The following is a 20,057-nucleotide window of genomic DNA, read 5'->3' on the forward strand; positions in this document are numbered from 1 at the left end:
CATCCAGGAGGTGGCTGGCCACCCATGCTACTCTTTGTCCTTGTTCTCAGGGACCAACTTCTCCCTATACAGTATGGGAGGATCACTTAGGCACAGAGCTAGTGGCTGAGTTATTGGGCTTTCCTTCACATTGCTGCTGAAGAGAAATGGTGAGGTCCAGTTCCAGTGCCCTATAGAAGATGCAACATGGTAGTATGCGTCTTTGGAATGGTATGAAGCCATTATCTGGTAAGGCAGATGGTCCATGCTAACTGGAGATGCCTAGGGACATCATAGGTCATGGGAAAGGTTGATGCAGACCTCACTCTGGCCTCATCAAGTCCATATACACGAGGCCCCTCAGGCTGTATGCTCAGAGGCAATGGAAGGACAGTTTTTCTGCTTGTTTCCATGCCCCTGTCTTACAGAGTCCCCAACAGTGGCTCATCCCTGCAGTGTGGGCTCTTGGGAACAGAGACTCAGAGAGAAGTATCCTCCTCCTTCCAGCTTACAGGAAGTTTTATAATAGTATCTTTTCTTTAAAGGAAAATAGCTCTAGTTTACTTGGCCAGAGTGATGATTTATTGGAGATATAACTGAAGGTCTCATGCCTTCTGGCCATGGGGAGGCAATGCTGTGGTTCACTTTGTAGTGACTAAGGATGGGTGCCCAGGGCTTTAATCCTGAGCTGAGGAAGAGGGTGGGAGCCAAAGAGGCATAGCTCTGTTCAGGGTAAGTGGAATTCTAGCTCCTGGTATAAGGTCCTTTTTTTTTTGTTCATTACAGTGCCTTCGACTTGGTGAACATCCATCTTTTTCATGATGCATCCAACTTAGTGGCCTGGGAGACAAGCCCCTCAGTGTACTCGGGTGTCAGGCACAAGGCTCTGGGCTATGTGCTCGACAGGTAGGTGCTGTATCCTAGCCACTTCTGAACATGGCTGAGGCTGCTCGAAGGCCACTTCATGGTTTCTGTTTTCCTGTTTGAGAATGGCCCTCCAGAATGTCAACCCATAAGGAATGTAAAATCTCCAGCTCTATTTGAGCAGACCCTGAACAAATGAGCAAATGGTTGCATATTACTTCCCTTTCCTTCTGTGTTCTGTGGGAAAATGAAGGAAGCTGTGCCTTGAAGAGGAGGGCAAATGCAAACTACACAGAATTGCCATGGCTGTGTTTAGGTATGGATTCAAGAATGGATACCTCTGGTGCTCTGCCTGGGTCAACTCAAGGAAGCTCTGCTGCCCAACCATACCGTTGCCTTCTTCCTGCCTCTGTCTCTTTCCTGTCCATCTGTGCTTCCTGGGCACAGGATCATCCCTGAGGAAGGGCTGGTGGCCTTAGTGGTTGTCAGAGCTAGGGACTACTCACCTTCTGCCGGGGCTCCCATGTGCTCTGGCTATAGGCTCCTCTGTCTGTGATATCCTGTGTGATCTTGGATGGGTTAGGACTAATGGGCTGTCATCCAGAGAAGATGGTAGCCCTGACTGATAGGATGAATCTGGACCTGAGTAACAGTATCCATCTGACTTACAGATAGGCATTTCTGAAGCCCAGTCTGGGAGACACATCTGGATCTAGACTGTGCTCCTTTCTTATGGTCCTTAAGTTGATCCTCTTGCCATGTGATGAGGAAGGATCAACTCTGGTTGGCTAAAGCCACTTCCCACAGACCCGGGCAGGTGGTCTTGGTTCTTCCTGAGCTTCACACTGTTTCCTGGAGGCCTTGCTCTGGCCTTAACTCAAAGCAAGGGCAATACATTGAGTTCAGAGGAGAGGGAGTAGAGTGTATGGGGTCTTGTCTGGCTTGGCTTTAGTCTCCTTTTCTCAGCCCATCCTGACTTCCACTCAGATCTTAGCCTCCCCCTATCCCACGTCTGGCCTCTCCTTATGCTCTCCCATCCCCTGTACCTTCACAGAGCACTTCCTGCCTGGTCTCCTGAAGTGGCCATCTGTGAATACAGGTGTTTTGCTGAGCAGAGGATTTTGCAATCTCCAAATCACCACTTGTCCTGTGGACAGTCATATTGATTGTTGCTGCATCCCTGAGAGAGGACACACTAGCTGGGATGTGCCAAGCACTGACTCAGGCAGGAAGAAAAGATTGGCAGGATGCAGGACATTTCCTGAGCCTGTACGGGCTTCTTGGAAGATTTGTGCACCTGAAGGAAAAGCAGTCCACCCGGGGTTCCCATAGAATCACCTCTAGTCACATGTAGCGTGTTGTTCCTGCACCATCAAATTCTTGAGGGCAGAGCTAGCAGACTCCCATGATGGAAGATCCTAGGGAGTATTCAAATTTCTGCCCCAGCATGACCAGGGGCGATGGGCTAGTGGTATGTGTTGAGGGTCCCTAGCATCAGATGAGGTCTCAAAGAACAGCTGCTGAGGAGGTCCTTATATAAGCCTTAAGCACAAGGCCTATCTCCTCTTTAAAAATCTGTATGCAACCACACCTTTCATCTGGAACTGAAGCCCGAGCAGGTACTGTACCCGGCTTGAAGCCTGAACTCAGCACCCACTATGGGAACAGCTTAGGCACTTGGAGATAGGTTCAAGTGCTTTGCCCCAACAAAACATCCCATTTCTGTCCATTTGTATCTTCCCCATATAACCTATGAGCCCAGAGGCCCTCATCCTTTGGTGTCCTCAACTCAGCTCCCCTGCACTTCACCAGCCCTGTTCTTAAGTACCCTCCGGTGTGGGCCCTGCCCAGCCATGCTTGTGTGGAGGTACCATGATGATGTTGCTCGCTGGTTCCTGGAGTGAATAGTAGCTGGTGCTGCCCCCATCAAGACCAGATCCTGAGGACAGCACCGAACTGATCGTGTCTCACCTCAGGATCATGTCTAAATTTCAAGGAGATTGTTAGAGGCTCGGGTGGGTGACCCTGGAACCTCCCTCCTGGCAGGTTCCTCTGTGGTGGTGATGTCTCCGTGGGGCGGCTGCCTTCCTGGGCTAGTGAACCAGCAGCCAGCAGCAAGAGCCTTGTCTGTGTGGTTCTTCCTGCTGTTCGCTCCATGGCCGTTTTTCTGGGACCTCCCAGGGAGCTGGGAGCTGAGAGAGACCAAATGTCCATCAGTCCTGGTGACCATGGTCAGCTTGTCAATGTGGTAAGGCATTAGAATGTGTCATTGCCCTACACCACCATCCCTCCAGAAAAGCAGCCTGGGGTCTGGGGGCCACTTTTCTGCATCTTTGCATTCCAATGAATGGCTTCTGTGGCGAGCTCAGCCAGCCGCAGATCCGGACCTCCGCAGTGTAGGGCTGGGCTGCTGGGCACAAAGGGCCACTCTGCAGGAGCGGTGAATCACGGCCCGCCCTTTCATCGGGAGGCTAACCTTTTGGCAGCCACCAGCAGACTGCATTCTACTGTGCTGATTGGGGAGGACAATGCTGTACTGGCCTTTGAATGGACACCGCCACCAACAGCGCTGTATTCACAGCCGCAGCACTGGGAACCGTGCGAGCATTGTCTGCAGGCCCCACTGAGCTGCAGGAGACAGTGAGGAGGCTGGGATAGGGAGGCTGGCTTCTTCGGTTTAATCTCCCTGTCCAGCCTGCCAGTAGGTCCCTGTCTTCGTCTGAGAAGTGGGGGCATCCGACCCAGGGATCAACAATATCACACCCCTGTCTGCAAAAGGGGAAGAAAGATGGTGTGAAAACCAAGAGGCACCAGTATGCCATCATTTTCCTCCAAATCGAAGACTATTCTAAAATAAGTTATAAAGAAACAAGTCCAAGAGGCACTGCTGACTCAGTTCTCAGGAGCCTCAGCTGTGAGTGGCATGCCTGCCTGCACTAGAACCATTGCATGCAAAGACACTGGTGTCCCTGAGACACCAGTGAGGGACTGGCCCCTCACTCCAGCATAAGCAGCTACAATTGCCTTCCTTCACAGTCTTTCATTTTCTTTGCAGGTTTGTTTGGGGGTTTTGTCTCCCTTCCTTCCTTCCTTCCTTCCTTCCTTCCTTCCTTCCTTCCTTCCTTCCTTCCTTCCTTCCTTCCTTCCTTCCTTCTTTCATTCCTTCTCCCTTCTTTTCCTTCCTTCTTTTTTGTTTTTGATGCAGAAACTTACTCTGTAGCCCAGACTAGCCTAGAACTCACAATTCTCCTGCCTCAGTTGCCTGAATACTGGTATTGCTTTCATGAGCCATCATGCCTGGCCAGCCAAGACTTCTTGTGTAAGATAATGTGTCTATGTTTGTGTGACTTGTGAGCTTTTAGCCTTAAATATCTAGTTATGAAAAAAAATTGAAATATTTTAGATGTATTTATTTCATTATTCTATGTGTATGACTGCTTTGCCTGCATGAATATATGTATATCCCACATAGGCCTGGTATTGGATCTCCTGGGACTGTGAGCTGCCATGTGGATTCTGGGAATCAAACCCGGGTGCAACAAGTATTCTTAATCACTGAGCCTGCTCTATAGCCCAAAGTTGTGTGTGTGTGTGTGTGTGTGTGTGTGTGTGTGTGTGTGTGTATGTATGTATATATGTATGTGTGTATGTGTATGTTTGTATGTGTGTGTGTATATATGTATGTATGTATGTATGTGGGGAGTTTTGTTTTGTTCTGAGACAGCATCTTACAGTGTAGCCCTAGCTGCCTGGAACTTGCTTTGTAGACCAGGCTGGCCTTGAACATACAGAGATCTGCCTACCTCTGCCATCTTAGTACTTGGACACCCTGTTATGAAAGATTTTAAAAGAAAACCCGTAGGTGCTGAAGAGCAGACTCTGGGAAGTTTAGGCAGGTTCAGAGGCCCAGGAAGTCGAAGGCATCTGTGTTAAGGCCTGGGGATGCTAGGATGTCAAAGGCCTCCACCCTCTGTGGCTCCAGGGGGTGCCTGCACTGGTCACTTCTGTGATACTCTTCTTGACACAAGGTTAGCCCTTAGGGGGTATCTAGGGTGACTAAACCAGGACCCTGAGGCAGCAACTGTGAGGATGCCCTGAAACCTTCCTGAGTGCTCAGCCCATGAAATGAGATTTTTTTTTTCTGCCAAGTGACAGGAGCCTTCAGTGTCCCCTTTGAAATGTGGCCTGGCTAGTTCAACAGAGACATTTTTACATTACAACTGTGAAACCCTGGCATAAAGCACCCCTCTGTCCCCCCATTATTTTCTCACAAACACAGTCCATTGTCACAGTGCTGAAGTTAATTTGATCAACATTGGGACATTTAACTTTTATGTCCAGTGAAAAGAGTTGTTTCATGCTCATTTTGGGCATTCAAAGGAAATGATTGCCAGAAAAATAATGTTCCTTGGGACAATCCGGAGCAATTAGTTTCCCAGGGAGAGGCTATGTGACGCCGGCTGCCACACAGCCCCTCTTTGTCGCTTTATGGATGGTCATCCGTCAGCTGTCAGGCTGCTCAAAGACCCCTCCAATCTAAATGTTTCTCTTTAGGCCGTTCCCAGAACTCGCCTTGCTGTTCAGTGAGCAGAAGAAAAGCGCTGTGTCTCTAGGCAAAGGCGAGCTCCCCGCTAAGGATCTAGGTCATTCCGGAATGCTCTGGTGGGGCTGGCACAGAGCTGTTTCTTGCACCTCATTTGCTGCCCACTGCCCTGGAGAAAAAGTGCAGGTGTCTCTATGGGCTGTGCCTACAGCCCAAGTTTTGGAAGCTTCAGGACACCCACCGCCTGGAGCTCACCCTGCACAGTACAGAATTCCCATAGCAAGCCGAAGGGCCTGGAGCCCACAGACTTGCTATGTGTGTCATCAGCCTGAAACCCCAAGGCCTGTGCCAGCATTGCCATGGATTCCATTGAAAGCATGGTAGCCAGGACATGTCAAGTCCAGTTACAGTTGAGCAAGATGAGTCGGTTAGGGCCAGTGTCTCAGGTGATTGATGAAATTTGCAGTATGTTCTTTATTTTACTAAAAATGTCCAAATGCATGTAGAAGGCTATGATGAGGAAAATTACACACCTCTACTCAGTGGTTGACATGTGTAACCTTTCTCCTCTTTTCTGAAGAAATAAAACAGTGAGGTGCTGCTGGCACCCTGCGTCTGTGTCTTGAGCCTCTGGGGCTGCGCAGTACCACCTGGATTCAGTGTCTGGGTTTCTTTGCATGCTTCTATGCTTTTGTCTCAGAGGTTGTGCATCTCTTTCTTTTCCATGCCTTAGGTTTAGATCGTCATATGTGTGTAGTTGTGTGTGTGTGTGTGTGTGTGTGTGTGTGTGTGTGTGTGTGTGTGTGCGTTCTGCGCATGTGAATATCCACAGCAATGCTTGGAGAGTGCTGTCAATGGCTTCTTGCTGCTCATCCTCCGTCTGCAAGATGTTTATGCTCTTGTGGCTTCATATCAACTGCTCTTTGACAGATCTCCACCAGACTCTCGTGGAGACCCCCTTTAGAGGGTCTCGGTATTTTACCAAACATGCCTCCCCTACCTATCCACTTCTAACTAGTCTTGGAGAGGCAGCACAATTTTTATTTCCCTGGAGCTGGTGAAACTGAGCATTGCTTTGAGTGCTTATGGGCATCTGAGGCTTAAGGGCTGCTCCGTTTCTAGAGATCTCAGCTGTGGTTTTTTTCTGCTAGATTCCTAAGAAATACGGCATTCTCATAGGAGGCTAAGGTTCTTCCATGTAGCCCGGTGGGGTTTTATAATCAGTGGAGTTGTCTCAATGTGAGGAGAGGAAGTAGTACATTCAATATCTAGATCTTATGCTTAGAAAACAAATGGGAATGGTGACTGATCGAGAGAGAAGACCAGCCATTTAGCCAGAAGGTGTAGATTAGAGGCATGCAGCCCTCATGCTAGGGATACACAATGGGACAGAGTTCCCCCGACAGAGTGGGACATGTATCATCAAGGAGCCTGACTTTTGCAAGATTGGGAAAGATCAGTGTGGCTATGGCCCCGAATGCCCCTAGCACATAGTAAATACCCAGCACATTGCCATTGGGAGAGGGAACCAATCACTATCCAGAGGAAAAAACCCAATCTCTAAAAATTCCACCAATAATTTCAGTCTTTACTGGAGCACTGGGAAAGTAGGTGGAGTCCAAGTTACAAGGAGCCTTGGCCAGTAACTTACAAAGTCTAGGTATGTCCCAAGTCTTCCATGCCTGTCCTGCTGTCCTTTGGTCCATGGTCGGTGCCCTAGGGATGGAAACTGTCCCAGGGAGTGCTGGATGCTACAGCAGAAGGCTTCAGACAAGAGACTTGACTGAGATTCATTTCTTGCAATTCTGGAGGCTGAAGTTCAAGCTAAGGGCAGCAAGCCAGGCTCTAAAACTGGCTTATGGACACTGTGTCCTTACATGGTAGAAAGCCAACAACTCTGGGGATTCTTCCTTTCGTGTCAGGTCCCCTCTGACCTTGTTAACCTCTATAACCTCTTTAGAGGCAGCTTCTCCAGTGCAGTGACCCTTGGTCATTCCCTAGAAGGAGCTCATGTACCAAGCTTGGACCATTAGCCTGCTAAGGCAGGGTCTGCTATTCAGGCAGGGAACAGCAGTTCCCATAGGCCAGGGTGGGGCAGGTGCTCACTTACCAGAACCAATTGGCTCAGGTGTTCTGCTGCATGAAGCTGTCCTATATGGTGCTGGGGGCAGGAGCCTCAGAGTGCCCTGGGTTTAATGGTAGCTGCTGGAGGAATAGGATGGGGTGATAAGGTTAGGAAAGATGTCTGTGTGGCAAGGGCATTATGCTTGGGATCAGTGGAGAAGTTAGGATGTGGTCGTTACTAGGACTAGATCCTATGAGGCACCTCAAGTCAAGTCGGGTGTTCTGTGCTCCTACTACTTCTGGGTTTTTGCTGTTTGCCTCTGAAGTGTTAACTCTCTCATATCTCAGTCAGACCCTCTGAACTGAGGGTCCCCAGGGCTTCGGGCCTTATGGAGCTATATAGATCTTGTCCCCAACAGCACCTTCCCAGGGCTTGGGTGAGGAATGAGAACCTGGGAAGTTTCAGGCTGGTTGTGCACTTATTTTATTGGCTGAATTTACTTTTGTGACTAGATGACTTATGATGAAGAGAAACCTTTAGGAAATTAAATTACCCTCAGATATTTTGGGTAATCTAGCCATTTTATATTATCAGTATTTGAGCTACTTAAGATTATTTGTTCAACAAACATGGTCTCTCCCATAGCTGAGGACAGAACCAACCTTAGTTGGTCTCTAAGTTTATGTAGACTCCACAGTTAAGTAAAAATACAATGCCAAAAGATCCTACATCCCAACCACTGGTTGGAGAGTAAAAAGGAGCCAAGTTATCGGTGTGTTCGAAGCACTTCAGGGGATGGCACTGACGAGTCGTGACAAATCCACCTTTCAGGCCTTTGCAGCTCCTTGGGGGCATCTCTCACGTCCTGTGGAATGTTGCATGGGTGCCCTCTGCAGCCTCAATGGCCATGGGACCCTCCGTGGGTCCAAGGCACCCCAGGGTTCCTGTGGCACAGAAGTGACTGCAGCTGAAAGGGTGACTTTTCACTGTGACTCTCCTCCAGAAGTCCAGAGCCCTTTGCATCATGGGAGGTAATGTCCTCGGATGGGGAACAGGCCCTGGCCAGATAGAAAAAAGCCACCCTTCCCCCAGTGGGGCTGTCACATCCTGGAATCACCTGTCAAACAAGAGACACCATTTCCAGGCCTAAAAAATTGATTTTTATGGCTCTTCTTGTAATTCTCTTTCTGAATAAGGCACATGATATTGATGTGGGCCTCCTTTTTAATCATAATAGCCACTGACAAGGTAATTAATTTTAAAACAACTCTTTTTTTTCTGGTCCAAATGGCACTATGTAGAAATTAAAAGTGAGTGCCGTGAGGGCCGCCGGCCTGGCACTCAGGCGATTGCCTCGGCCATGACAGCCCCTTTATCTTGCTGCTTCTGTGCGACCTTCAGAGATGGGCGTTGTTATTAATTGGCTTGGGCTATTATATCAAAAAGAGCAGGGCAGGAAAGCATGATAAAGTTTAGGTTTTTAATGATAGTCTTACAGGAATCAAGACATGCCAGTGAAATTGCCTTCCTGGGTCATTACAGGCCCAGCATGGGGCACAGCCAGGACCCATCAACACCTCTCTCGTGAGGAATGGCCCAAATGCAGCATTCTCCCACAAAGCACACAGGCATCTAAAGTTAGTACACTCAGCCTCAATCTGAAATAATTTACCATAACACGGATTCTGCCATTTGATTAGCCAGGTGGGTGTGTGCCACTGGTTGGCGGGTTCTAAGACCAGGCCTTTATGTTGATTTCTAGGCCTTTGTTTTCTTCTCCTCAAAACTTAGTGCAGTCCATTGTGTTTGATGCTCACACTAGTTGATGAGACAGAAAAAGACCTGGCTTCCACGGTCCACACATGAGCCTGTCGTTTCACTTGCCCACATAGACACACCTTAGCGTCTCGTGAATTCACTTCCTCCTGTGGTGCTCTTATGCTGAGCTCAACTTCGGCTTGTTCCACATTCTTTGGCCTGTGGGTACCATTAGACTCCCAAGATGCTTCAGCATAACCTCTGAGCAGCTGCGAACACCTGCTAAGTGGTTTCTGACCACAGGAAAAGCCTAAGTGCCCTTCCCAGCCCAGAGCTTGAGGTGGTTTGTGCACATTCATTCTAGAAGAGATAGAACCCTTGAAAGTGAAGATGTAGTCAAATGTATTTGGCTCAAGAAATCAGTACTGATGAATGCAAGTTAACTCTCCTCCATGCTTTGCTCATGAATCCTTCAAAGCCCTCCCTCTCTGTAGAGGTAGATTCTTGCTGTGAAGCTGGATGTACATGTCTGCAACCTGTGCACATAAACACACCAGTGATGTGTCTGTGATATGTACAATAGCACATGCCTGAGTGGGTCAAGCCTTCTGAAGTATGTATGTCATTCATGTGTGTATAGGCATTCATGACAACGAAAGTTCAGATCATCTGTAATGTTCATTCCCATTAAGAGAAGTGGAAGTGGGGGGTAGTGGGAGGGGAAACTGTGGTTGGTATGTAAAATGAAAAAAAATTAAATTAATTAAAAATAAAAGGATGTGTAAGTAGCCAGGCAGTGGTGGCACACACATTTAATCCCAGCACTCAGGAGGCAGAGGCAGGTGGATCTCTGAGTTTGAAGCTAGCCTGGTCTATAGAGTGAGTTCCAAGATAGCCAGGAATACAACACAGCGAAAACTCTGTCTCAAAAAAACAAAAACAAAAAAGAAAGAAAAGAGAGGGGGAGAAGTGTAAGTAAAGGAAGCATGGTGTGTGTCTGTGACTCCTGTACTGGGGAGGCAGAGACAGGTGTTCTAGGCCAAGCTGTTCTTTATAACAAGACTCCCCAAACTAGAGAACAGTCAGCAACAGAAAAAATACTAGTAAACTTCATTCACCCGGGAGTCTTTATTGTTATTGATAGTGGATTTCCTAATGTACACGAGTGTTCCGCGATGAGCATGTGGAGGACATGGAGTCAGTTCTCTCCTTTCACTTTCCTGTGGGTCCTGAATATCAAACTCGGGTCTCCAGGCTTGTACAACAGGCACCCTCTCCCCCTGAGCCATCTCACCACCTCTGTTCTGTGCATTCTCATGGGAGATATTTGGGCTTAAAGACAAGATAGTAAATGTTCAGACGCACAAAGGGTTTCTGTCCAGGATGTGATAGCGTTTGTTCTTTCAGCCATCCCTGCAGCTACGCAAGCTAGAGGTTTGCTCCGGTTTGGTTTTCCTCTAAAATACAGAGTTGGGAAAAAGAGGAAAGACACAAAGGAAGAGTAGAGGCAGGAAGAGGTGCATGTATATGGCTCAGTGCCATAGGCACAGCACTCTCTTGGAAGAGAGGCCCAGGCCCATCTTCAAAGAGCCCAACACTATGTCCAGGCCATGGGAGTCTCACAGCGGTACTGGCCCCAAGCTGCCTGCTTCAAGTGTCTGATCCCATCCATCCCCCAAGAGGAGGGCAGCTGGCCACAGTCAGGGAGGATAGTCCAGGGCTCCACAAACGAAAGTGAGATGTTGGAAACCGGTTGAACTGTGGAGATAGAGCAGGTAATAAGACAGGCAACAACCTTTTGAGTGTAGGGGAGAATGAGGCAAGAAGGGCCCGGGGTGGGCAGCAGGCCTCTGGTTCCTGCATATGGTCAGAATGGCTCTCTGCTTTCTCTAGACTCCTAGTAGAACCTGGTACCCATTACACAGCACCTGTGTGTCCCTGGTAGAAGCATTGGTGGTGTCCTCACCAATTACATCCTTCCTCACACCCTAAGTCAGCATCGTGATATGAATTAGTGGTTTTGTTGTTGTTTTGTGTCTTCTGAAATATTTTTATTTATTTCATACATCTGTCCCCTACAGTCCCTTCCTCCAACCCCTACCATACCCCTTCCCACCTTCATCTTCATGTCCTTTACTAAATACATCTCCCAAAGTCCAGTTAGTGCTGCCTGCATGCACGTGGGTGTGGGGTCGTCCACTGGAGCATGGGCACCCTGTCGGGGCCACACTTCTAAGAAAATTCACTCTCCCTTCCCCACCAGCGATCAGCTACCCGTGGCTCCTTAGCTGGGTGTGGTAGCACCACCTCCATCTGAACCGAACTGTTGGGTGGCTTAATCTTGTGCTGGTCCCCAGCCGTTGTGAGTTCCTGTATGTAACAGATGTGTCATGTCCAGAAGATGGCATTTTACAGCACTGTTCCCCATCCTCCAGATCTTAATTCTTTCCAGCTTCCCTTCTACACTGTTCCCAAGCTTTGATGGGCAGGGGTGGTGTTGGTGTTGATAAAGATGTTCCATTTAAAGCCGGGCGTGGTGACGCACGCCTTTAATCCCAGCACTCGGGAGGCAGAGCCAGGCGGATTTCTGTGAGTTCGAGGCCAGCCTGGGCTACCAAGTGAGCTCCAGGAAAGGCGCAAAGCTACACAGAGAAACCCTGTCTCGAAAAAACCAAAAAAAAAAAAAAAGATGTTCCATTTAAGGCTGAGCACTCAACGGTTACTTATCCTCAGCTCTTGGACTAGCCTTGAGTCTCTGTGTTAATCACTGCCCACTGCAGAAAGTCTCTGACCAAGGTTGAGAGCAGCACAGTCTATGGGTGTAAACGTATCTAATCAAAAGGCAGTTTGATAACATGGACATTTAGCAAAACAACAGTAGAAGGTTCCCCTAGGGCTTAAGACCTCCGCAGCCTTGGACTTTTCACCAGGGTTACAGCATCAGACATGAATTTCCCTTGGAGAGCACCCTCAGATCCCATCAGAAACTAGTTGGTCATGGGCTGGTTAGAAGGGGAAAAGCTGATTATTCCCAGAATAGTCATGCCACTATTACACCCCCAGGCATATCTTGCCAGTATAATAGTAGCATTTTGTATTGTAACAAATCAGGGTCCAGCACTGGATAAGACCATACTGTCTTTTCTCCCCCAGCAACCTGCATATACCTTCGGGGCACTGTAAAACATGGTAGATTTTCCTGGTCATTTGCAGATTGATTTCTCTATGTCCTACAACAGTGGTTCTCAACCTTCCTAAAGCTGCAACCCTTTAATACAGTTCCTCGTGTTGTGGTGACTCCCATCCATACAATTGTTTTTTTTTTTTTTTTTTTTTTTTTTTTGGTACTTCATAACTGTAGTTTTGCTACTATTATGAATTATAATGTGAATGTCTGTGGTTTCTGATGGTCTTAAGTGACCCCTGTGAAAGGGTTGTTTGACCTTCAAAGGGTTCACAACTCACAAGTTGAGAACCCCTGTCCTGTAACCAAAGTGCAACACTCAGACTTACCATGTAGTTAAGGTGGATGACCAAGAGCATAGATAATAGTCTGTATTGTTTGGGGGGCCTCGAGTCTCTCTGACGAATAAGTTAGAGAGCGGTATCCTATGCTTAGCACTGAGATTTTCATTTAGTTCATGTTTTCTTGGAGCACCATTGCCCACCTATTAGGGTACCACTATTTAAACTTCTTTTTAAATTATTATTATATTTTTAAATTAGCTTACATAGCAGTGAGTTTCTAGTTTGGGCTAGCCTACCCCTCCTCCTTTCTACATCCCTGCTCTCCATCCTTCATCAAACCTTTAACTTTAGTGTTCTCTCCCTCCCTTGGAATATCACGTGTGTTTGCTGACTCGTCTCCGCATTAAGGCTTCTCCCCTCGTTCTTCCTGCTGAGAGACAAACAGGGTCCTGTCGGGATGGGTCCCACTCCCCTCACTACTCCAAGCAGTGCTGGCACCCACTGGGTGAGTGCTGGCACCCACTGGGTGAGCAGGAAGAAGAAGGGCAGAAGGGGCAAAGCTGAGCACAGCCTGTGACCCAGCCAGACTCAGCCCTCGCTGCTGTGAACGGGCTTCACTCCTCAGCCATCTTCCCTCACAGCAGCCCTTTTAAAAGTAGATAAGCTGCTGGCTGTTTGCATTGCTGTTAAGATGCGACTTTCTCTGTAAATTAATATTTAAATTAAATGCAATTCCAACTAGAGGGAAGACAGATTTTTTTTTTCGTGGAATTTGGCTGGAGGATACAGCAAATTTTACATAAGAGGAATATGAAAAAGCTAATGGAATTTTTAAAAGAATGTCAATAAAACTTTGTTATTAAAAGTCATATGAATCAAAGGTATATAGGAATAGATGTTTATTTTTAAATCTATGGAAAAGAGTAGGTGGTCTCCCACTGTTTCCCTAGGCTGACCCGTGTGCTCTGTGATGTGACGCAGCTTGCACAGGAAGTGGTGGACTATTTCATGACAGACCAGTCAGCCTTGTAGGAAAGTCAGAGCAGAGACTGTACTTCTCAGACCATCCCACACAGCACTGGGAAGGACACAGCCCAGGGAGTCTGGGTCAAGCTGTGCGAGTGGAAAGGAAGGAGCAGCAACAGGCCGCAAGAGGGAAGCCCACAGCGATAGCCAAGCACAGGGCCCCACAGACATAAAAACGAAAGAACAGAGTCCAATTCCAGTAGAGAAGACTTCTTCCCAGCCTGGGCCACTGGGCAGAGTTCTCCGGCCCCGCAGGATGCCTGGCCCACAGAACTCTCCACATTCCTCTCCGGGGTAACTGATTTCCTCTCGGTGACTTCCTTCTGTCAGCCCAGGGTTTGGACACCCTTTATACTTTCACTGTGTAAGCAGTGTAGCCCAAGTCACACCAATCCACATGGGAGACGGGTCTTCCTAATGAGCAGGTGCTTCATTAGCTGCTACTTTCCAGGTTTCTTTTGCAACCTGAGTTCAGCTCTAGGTACCCGACCCCACCCCAAGGCTACACTCCCTGGTGGTAGTCATTGATGCTGACAGCAGCACATCTGTAACAGGGTAGCAATAACCAGGCCACAGCAAGACACATTGGGCTTCCTGGTAGCCACTGACACTTGAGTCAATGTGACTGAGAAAGTCTGTCTGATTTCTGCCCAATAATCAAGTTTCTCCCCTTCCCCTTCTTTCTCTTCCTCTTCTTCCTCCTTCTCCCCACTCCTCCTCCTCTTCTCTTTCATGTGTGTTGTGTGTATCACATATTTATGTGGTACATGGATGTGACTGTGAGCACACACATTGAAGGCAGAGCAAGGTGTTGAGTGTCTTCCTCTGTCATTGTCTACCTTACTGCCTAGAGACAGAGTTTCTCCTGGTCAATTAGGCATGGCTGGCTGGCCAGGGAGCAAGCTCTCAGGGTATATCTGCCTGTCTTTACCCTCTCCATCTCAACAAAATGCTAGATTATAAGCACACACAGCCACATGGGGCTTTTTAAGTCGATGCTGGGCATTCAAACTCAGGTCATCATGTTTGTGGAGCAAGCAAGTGAGCCATCTCCACAGTGCATCCAGATTACTTTATTTTAAACATGAGCCTGTCTCTTTTCTACCTTGGACCTTGTCACAGCAGGTAGCATAGATATGGCTGGAGTGGCCAGTGAATTCTGGAATAACCACTGCTGTCCTCTGCCTCTGAACAGAAGGCACACTTTTGTTCTGATGGTGTCTGGTTAGCGAAGCTGTGCTATAAGTGACCCTCGCTTCACTTTCAAATCAGAGACAAGGACCACTTACCCTGCCTCCGGAGCAGGAGAGCTGTCCCACGTGGCAGTTGAGAAACTCGGCTCCTCTGTAAGGGAAGCTGCTGTGTGTCCATCTGCCAAATGTTTGTGTGTTTATATCTCGATGGGAACAATTCTTCATAAAGTGATTGTGATTGGTAGAGAATTTGTAGAGAGGTCCTTCAGCAAAGCAGCATGGGCTAGCCTGTGTATTATTACAGGTGATCCCCATTGTGACTTGGAAGCATCTGGGTGGAATGTGATTGCAGAGTAAGAATGAGCTCATGATGTAAAAGGAGGGTAACTGTGGGCAGTGGAGGCAGTGTCCTCCTGTGGGCACAGAGTCCCACATGCAGACATAAGCATACCTGTTTCCTGGGACAAGCTCTCCACTTCCCCTTTCTTCTGAATGCTCTTCTCACTCAAGTGTCTGTCTAGTCCTGCTTGCACTGCTGATTTCCACATCTTCCTGGCCAGCCAATGAGGATAGTTAAGTGCTGTTTGTTGCAGTGTGCTTGATAGTAGCCCTTGCACTAGATTTAGGAGTGCAAGAAACAATCACCATAATGTCTTTATAGCAGGAAGCATTTGGGGAGCATGGAGGAGCAGCTGGCCCAGGCCAGTTAGGCTGGCCAGCATTGCAGCATCAGGTGACCACTGTCTCCTTTTCTCTTCCCAGAATCATCGACCAGCGATTTGAGAAAGTTTCCTACTTTGTCTTTGGTGATTTCAACTTCCGCCTGGATTCCAAATCTGTTGTAGAGGTAGGTAAGCATGGGTTGCCTCCTCAGTCTGGGCATTGAGTTCCCTTGTGGCAGAACCAATTGTGGCAGAGAAATGCTATCTGTTTAGGCCACTTCCATGTTAGCATTTTCATAGTTTATGGTTTTTTTGGTTTTTAAGTAAATTTTTGCTGGGTGGGGAGAGAGGGGTCTGTGCAGCTGTTCAGCCAGTCAGACATTACTGGCTTTAAGAATAGGCATCCTGGCCAAGCGGTGGTGGCGCACGCCTTTAATTCCAGCACTCGGAAGGCAGAGGCAGGTGGATCTCTGTGAGTTCAAGGACAGCCTGGTCTACAACTCTGGTTTCAGGACAGCCAGGGCTAAACAGAGGAACCCTGTCTCGAAAAACCAATCAGAATAGGCGTCCCTGCATCCTGCAGGCTCAGTGTCCCTTATAGAAAAAAGCCTGGGGAACCCACTGTGTGTTGCTGCTCGGTACCTGCAGAGCTGGAGACTGTTGAGCTCTGGGCTGTTTCCCCCTGGGATTTCCACTGCTTAATCCCCATCAAACACCAGGAAACTGGTTGTTCTTCTTGATCTAATCAACTGAGGCTCTCTTGGTTTGGGGAACTCTAAAGCTATGCTGACTGCTATGGGAACTCTAGGCTGGGTGCCAGGGTCCTGGAATCCCTAGAGTGACTGCAGCTGGCAAACTTGGGTGCCAAGACAAGTGATGTGACCACTGAGGTTGGAAGCAAACTATGTGGCTAGGGTGTGCTGCCAAGGGAAGCAAGTCCTATGATGTTGGCTTAAGGGCTAGATTTCTCTGTAGTGAGGTCCATGCCTGTCACCAGATGCGTGCTGGCATCCTGAGCCTGGGACAGGTAACTGAGTGTCTGGCTTCTGGCTGCCGTTCTCTCCTGGTCCTTATATCATTAGGATGTACTACCTTCTCTGGTGGCAGAAAACTGGAGGTGCAAAAAATGAGACACTTACCCCTTCCACCTTCCATACCACCCTGCCTGGGATCTCTCAAGCATGTGGCAACACTACGTAGTCCGCATGCAGGGGCCCAGTAAGAACAGCATGAAGTCATGCAGTACTTCATATTACTATCTTTGCATTAGTAGTCTTAGTTCCAAATCTTGTCACACATTAATCTTCCATCCTCAGTAGAAAATTATTTTTTAAAGACAGAGCTGAGCAGGTGTCTCCCTTTGGTTGATAGAAATGACTGATGTGCCATTAAAATCCTTCTGTATTTAATTAAGCTGCAGGTACCTCATCAGGGCAGGCCCACAGGGTGCGTTTTGAACTTTGTAGTACAAGGGGTCTCTCTAGATGCCCAGTGGGTGCAGGGGTCTCCCCTGGATTTTCAATGGGTAGTGGGAAGGGGGATCCTGGGTGTTCAATGGCTCCTGGTAGCAGTACATCATTTTTTCTTTTATTCTTCTCTCATACATTACATCCTGACTGCATTTCTCCCCTCCTTCACTCTTCCCAGTCCCCTCTCCCCCAAAAACCTCCCCTCTCCCCCTGATCCACTCCTCCTTTATTTCCCTTTAGAGAAAGAGCAGGTGTCTGAGGGATATCAACCAAACACAGGGCTATATCAAACATAGCAAGTTACAATAAAACCAGGCACAAACCTTCATATCCAGGCTGGACAAGGCAACCCATTAGGAGGAAAAGGGTCCCAAGAGCAGGCAAAAGAGTCAGAGACATCCCTCACTCCCACTGTTAGGAGTCCCACAAGAACACCGAGCTACACAACCATAACAAATATGCAGAGGACCTAGCTCAGATCCATACAGGGTCCATGACTATCACTTCAGTCTCCTTGAAGTAGCAGTGTATCTAAACCCAGCCATGAAGGAGGAAGGAATACCGAGGAGCAGATGCAGTTTCTAAAACAGTCAGATTAAAGACTCATTTCCCATACCTCCACTTTCTTGTTCCCAAGCTTCTGAGCAGAGTTGCCAGCTTGCTGCTGGAGGCCAGCAATTCTGCTGCACACAGTGGTTTCCCTGCCTCCCCAGAGGCTTCCACTTGGAGCAGAGTGGCCATTTTGAAAGTAAAGGACTCTTAGAAGGCCAAAGCTGGTCAACCTAGAGCTGTCTGTGGTTGGGAAAAGGTCAGAGAATCTTTTTCACAGTAGACTTTTCTTTCTGGGTGGAACGCAGGCTATAAGAAAAAGCAGCCCATCTGGACAGACTCAGAATGGCTGATGAGCACTCTCTGAATCTGCCCTTCAGGATGTGTTTCTGTGGGAGGACAGTTTGGCTGTGTGGGTGAGTGGACACGTGGATATTCCATACTGTAGGTCTGAATGCAGAGTCAGGAAGGAGCTCACCAGGGCCGTTAGCTTCATTGCCTGCCCTTTGCCTCCTTATGGCACCTGGGCAAGGGTTGGGCAGCTTCAGTTATCATAAACCCAAGGAAGCTAGTAAGTGCCCAGGGGTTCATCAGCCTGACCTGTACCATATAGCTTCCTGTTAGCTTCCAGCCAGAGCTGTGTTGGCTACTTTGCTGAGCTGGAGGCAGGGATACTGGGGAGGCCAAGTGATGATGGAGCTGGAACAGGCACCAAAGAGTGGTGGGTGGGAGACGCCCTGTCTTCCAGCTACCGCTCCTTTGCTGTGGGTCACACCATGATGGGGACTGGAGAATGGGACTGTGGGACTTAGAGAAAGCACCAGGAGATCTCACCTAACTGCGTAGTCCCCTTTCCTCAAGCTATGAATGGTCTGTGTCTCATGGTTGTTGGCTGCCTCTGTGAATAGTCAGGCAGCCCATGGAAATCAGTGTTGCCTCCTGGTCTGTCAGAGAACTGTTGGCCTTTATGGTAATCTGCCAAGTGTTAGGTGTGTCTGGAGCACTGGCCTAGCTGCACTGGCCTCATGGAGGGTGAGTTTTTGTCACCTGATGGCAGATTGATGCATCTGCAAAGCCACCCAGGTCTCCTGTTTGGAGAGAGGTTTTCCAAGAGGAGGGTGGCTTCTGGGACAGGACTCTCTCTAAGTTTCTTACGTGAAGTTCCTACTTCACTGGAACTGTCACTGAACACAGCCTGCTGCTAACCCCTTTTAACTGGACATTGTCCCCATTCATGCCTGAGCAGATGGTGTTGACTAATGCAGCTACATTGCCTGTACTATCCCTTCCAGAGTGCATGGCCTTGAGTATCAGGCAGCCAAGGAGCCAGAGTTCAAGTTTCATTTTCCCAGGTTTTACAGAGCCAAGTAGTTGGGCTACCCAGTGGCAGATCTGGATGAAGTTGTAGCACAAATTCAAGGACCTTTGTATTTGAGAAAATGTCCTGTGGACTTGCTATCATGTTGCACTGGAATTCAGCCTCCTCACCCGTGAATAAAATGTCTATATTCATCTTGGAAACACAGTTCTGAGATGTCCACAACACAGGGTCTCCAGCCAAGCCCCAACTTTCTTTACAGTGCTTCATTTGTGGCATTATCCCACTCCAGCTGGGGCAGCACTGTGTGTGATATGCTGTACAGACTCCCACAGAAGGGACAGGCAGTGTCTCCAGGCACAGGGAGAGGCCCCAAGAGTGTAGAGGAGGAGTCTCTCCAGCCATAGCAAGGTACCTGCAGTGGCAGGTCTCTTAAACACACCGTCTCTGTGCCACCTCCCTCCAGGTATTAGACGACACATAGTACCAGGGCTATAGACACTGTACTTCACCATGGGCTCTGGGCCTTGCCTGAGGAGGGACCACTGCAGCCACTTGTAATCTATTGTGGGGTGCTTTCCTTATGCACAGCTTGGCCTGCATTTCCACATGGGGGCTTCTGGCATTGGTGTGCTGTGGTCATATCAGCTTTGCTGGGCTTCTATGAACAGCACCCTCTACAGTTTTCTTCTCAAAGCCTCTGGGATGGGACAGCATGACCTACATTGCTGTAATACCCTCAAGGAAGCCTCCTCCTCAGGGAGGCCCCCAGAACAGGGCATTGAGATCATTGGCACTGGGCACTTGCTGACCTGGCATGCCACCCACCTGATGACTCTGGCTCTTCCCAAAATCACTAATTCTGGTGTGCGGCCCTTCCCACTTTGGAGGCCTGGAGTTCCTTGTCTCTGCTATCCATCTGACACGTGCAAAGGAGTGAGAATCAGTAGTTTTTAAACTGGATTATTTGCTCAATAAGTAAATGAATATATCTTAGATCTGTGCCTTAATTCCTGGAGGGCTTTTGAGGCTCGTTAAGACCTGTGGATAGCTGCTATTCATCCATCCAGTAAAGCTTACCTTTATATTCTGAATATACTTTATCACATAAGTAAAGCAAACAATCAAGAATGTGGGAAGCAATGCATTAGTGTAGGTTTTAA

The 20,057-nt window shown here is 48.3% G+C and overlaps 1 protein-coding gene across 1 annotated transcript in view; it reads left to right on the top strand.

The window, feature by feature from the left end:
- Inpp5a (inositol polyphosphate-5-phosphatase A) overlaps positions 1-20,057 on the top strand; it is a 201,108-nt gene that overhangs the window by 142,819 nt on the left and 38,232 nt on the right. The window contains exons 8-9 of the mRNA XM_076554691.1: positions 766-885; positions 15,659-15,743. Of these exons, the coding sequence (XP_076410806.1) occupies positions 766-885; positions 15,659-15,743 (205 nt within the window). The remainder of the gene's footprint in view (positions 1-765; positions 886-15,658; positions 15,744-20,057) is intronic.

The sequence above is a fragment of the Peromyscus maniculatus genome, chromosome 1 (genome assembly GCF_049852395.1).
Source record: "Peromyscus maniculatus bairdii isolate BWxNUB_F1_BW_parent chromosome 1, HU_Pman_BW_mat_3.1, whole genome shotgun sequence".
Lineage (NCBI taxonomy): Eukaryota > Metazoa > Chordata > Mammalia > Rodentia > Cricetidae > Peromyscus > Peromyscus maniculatus.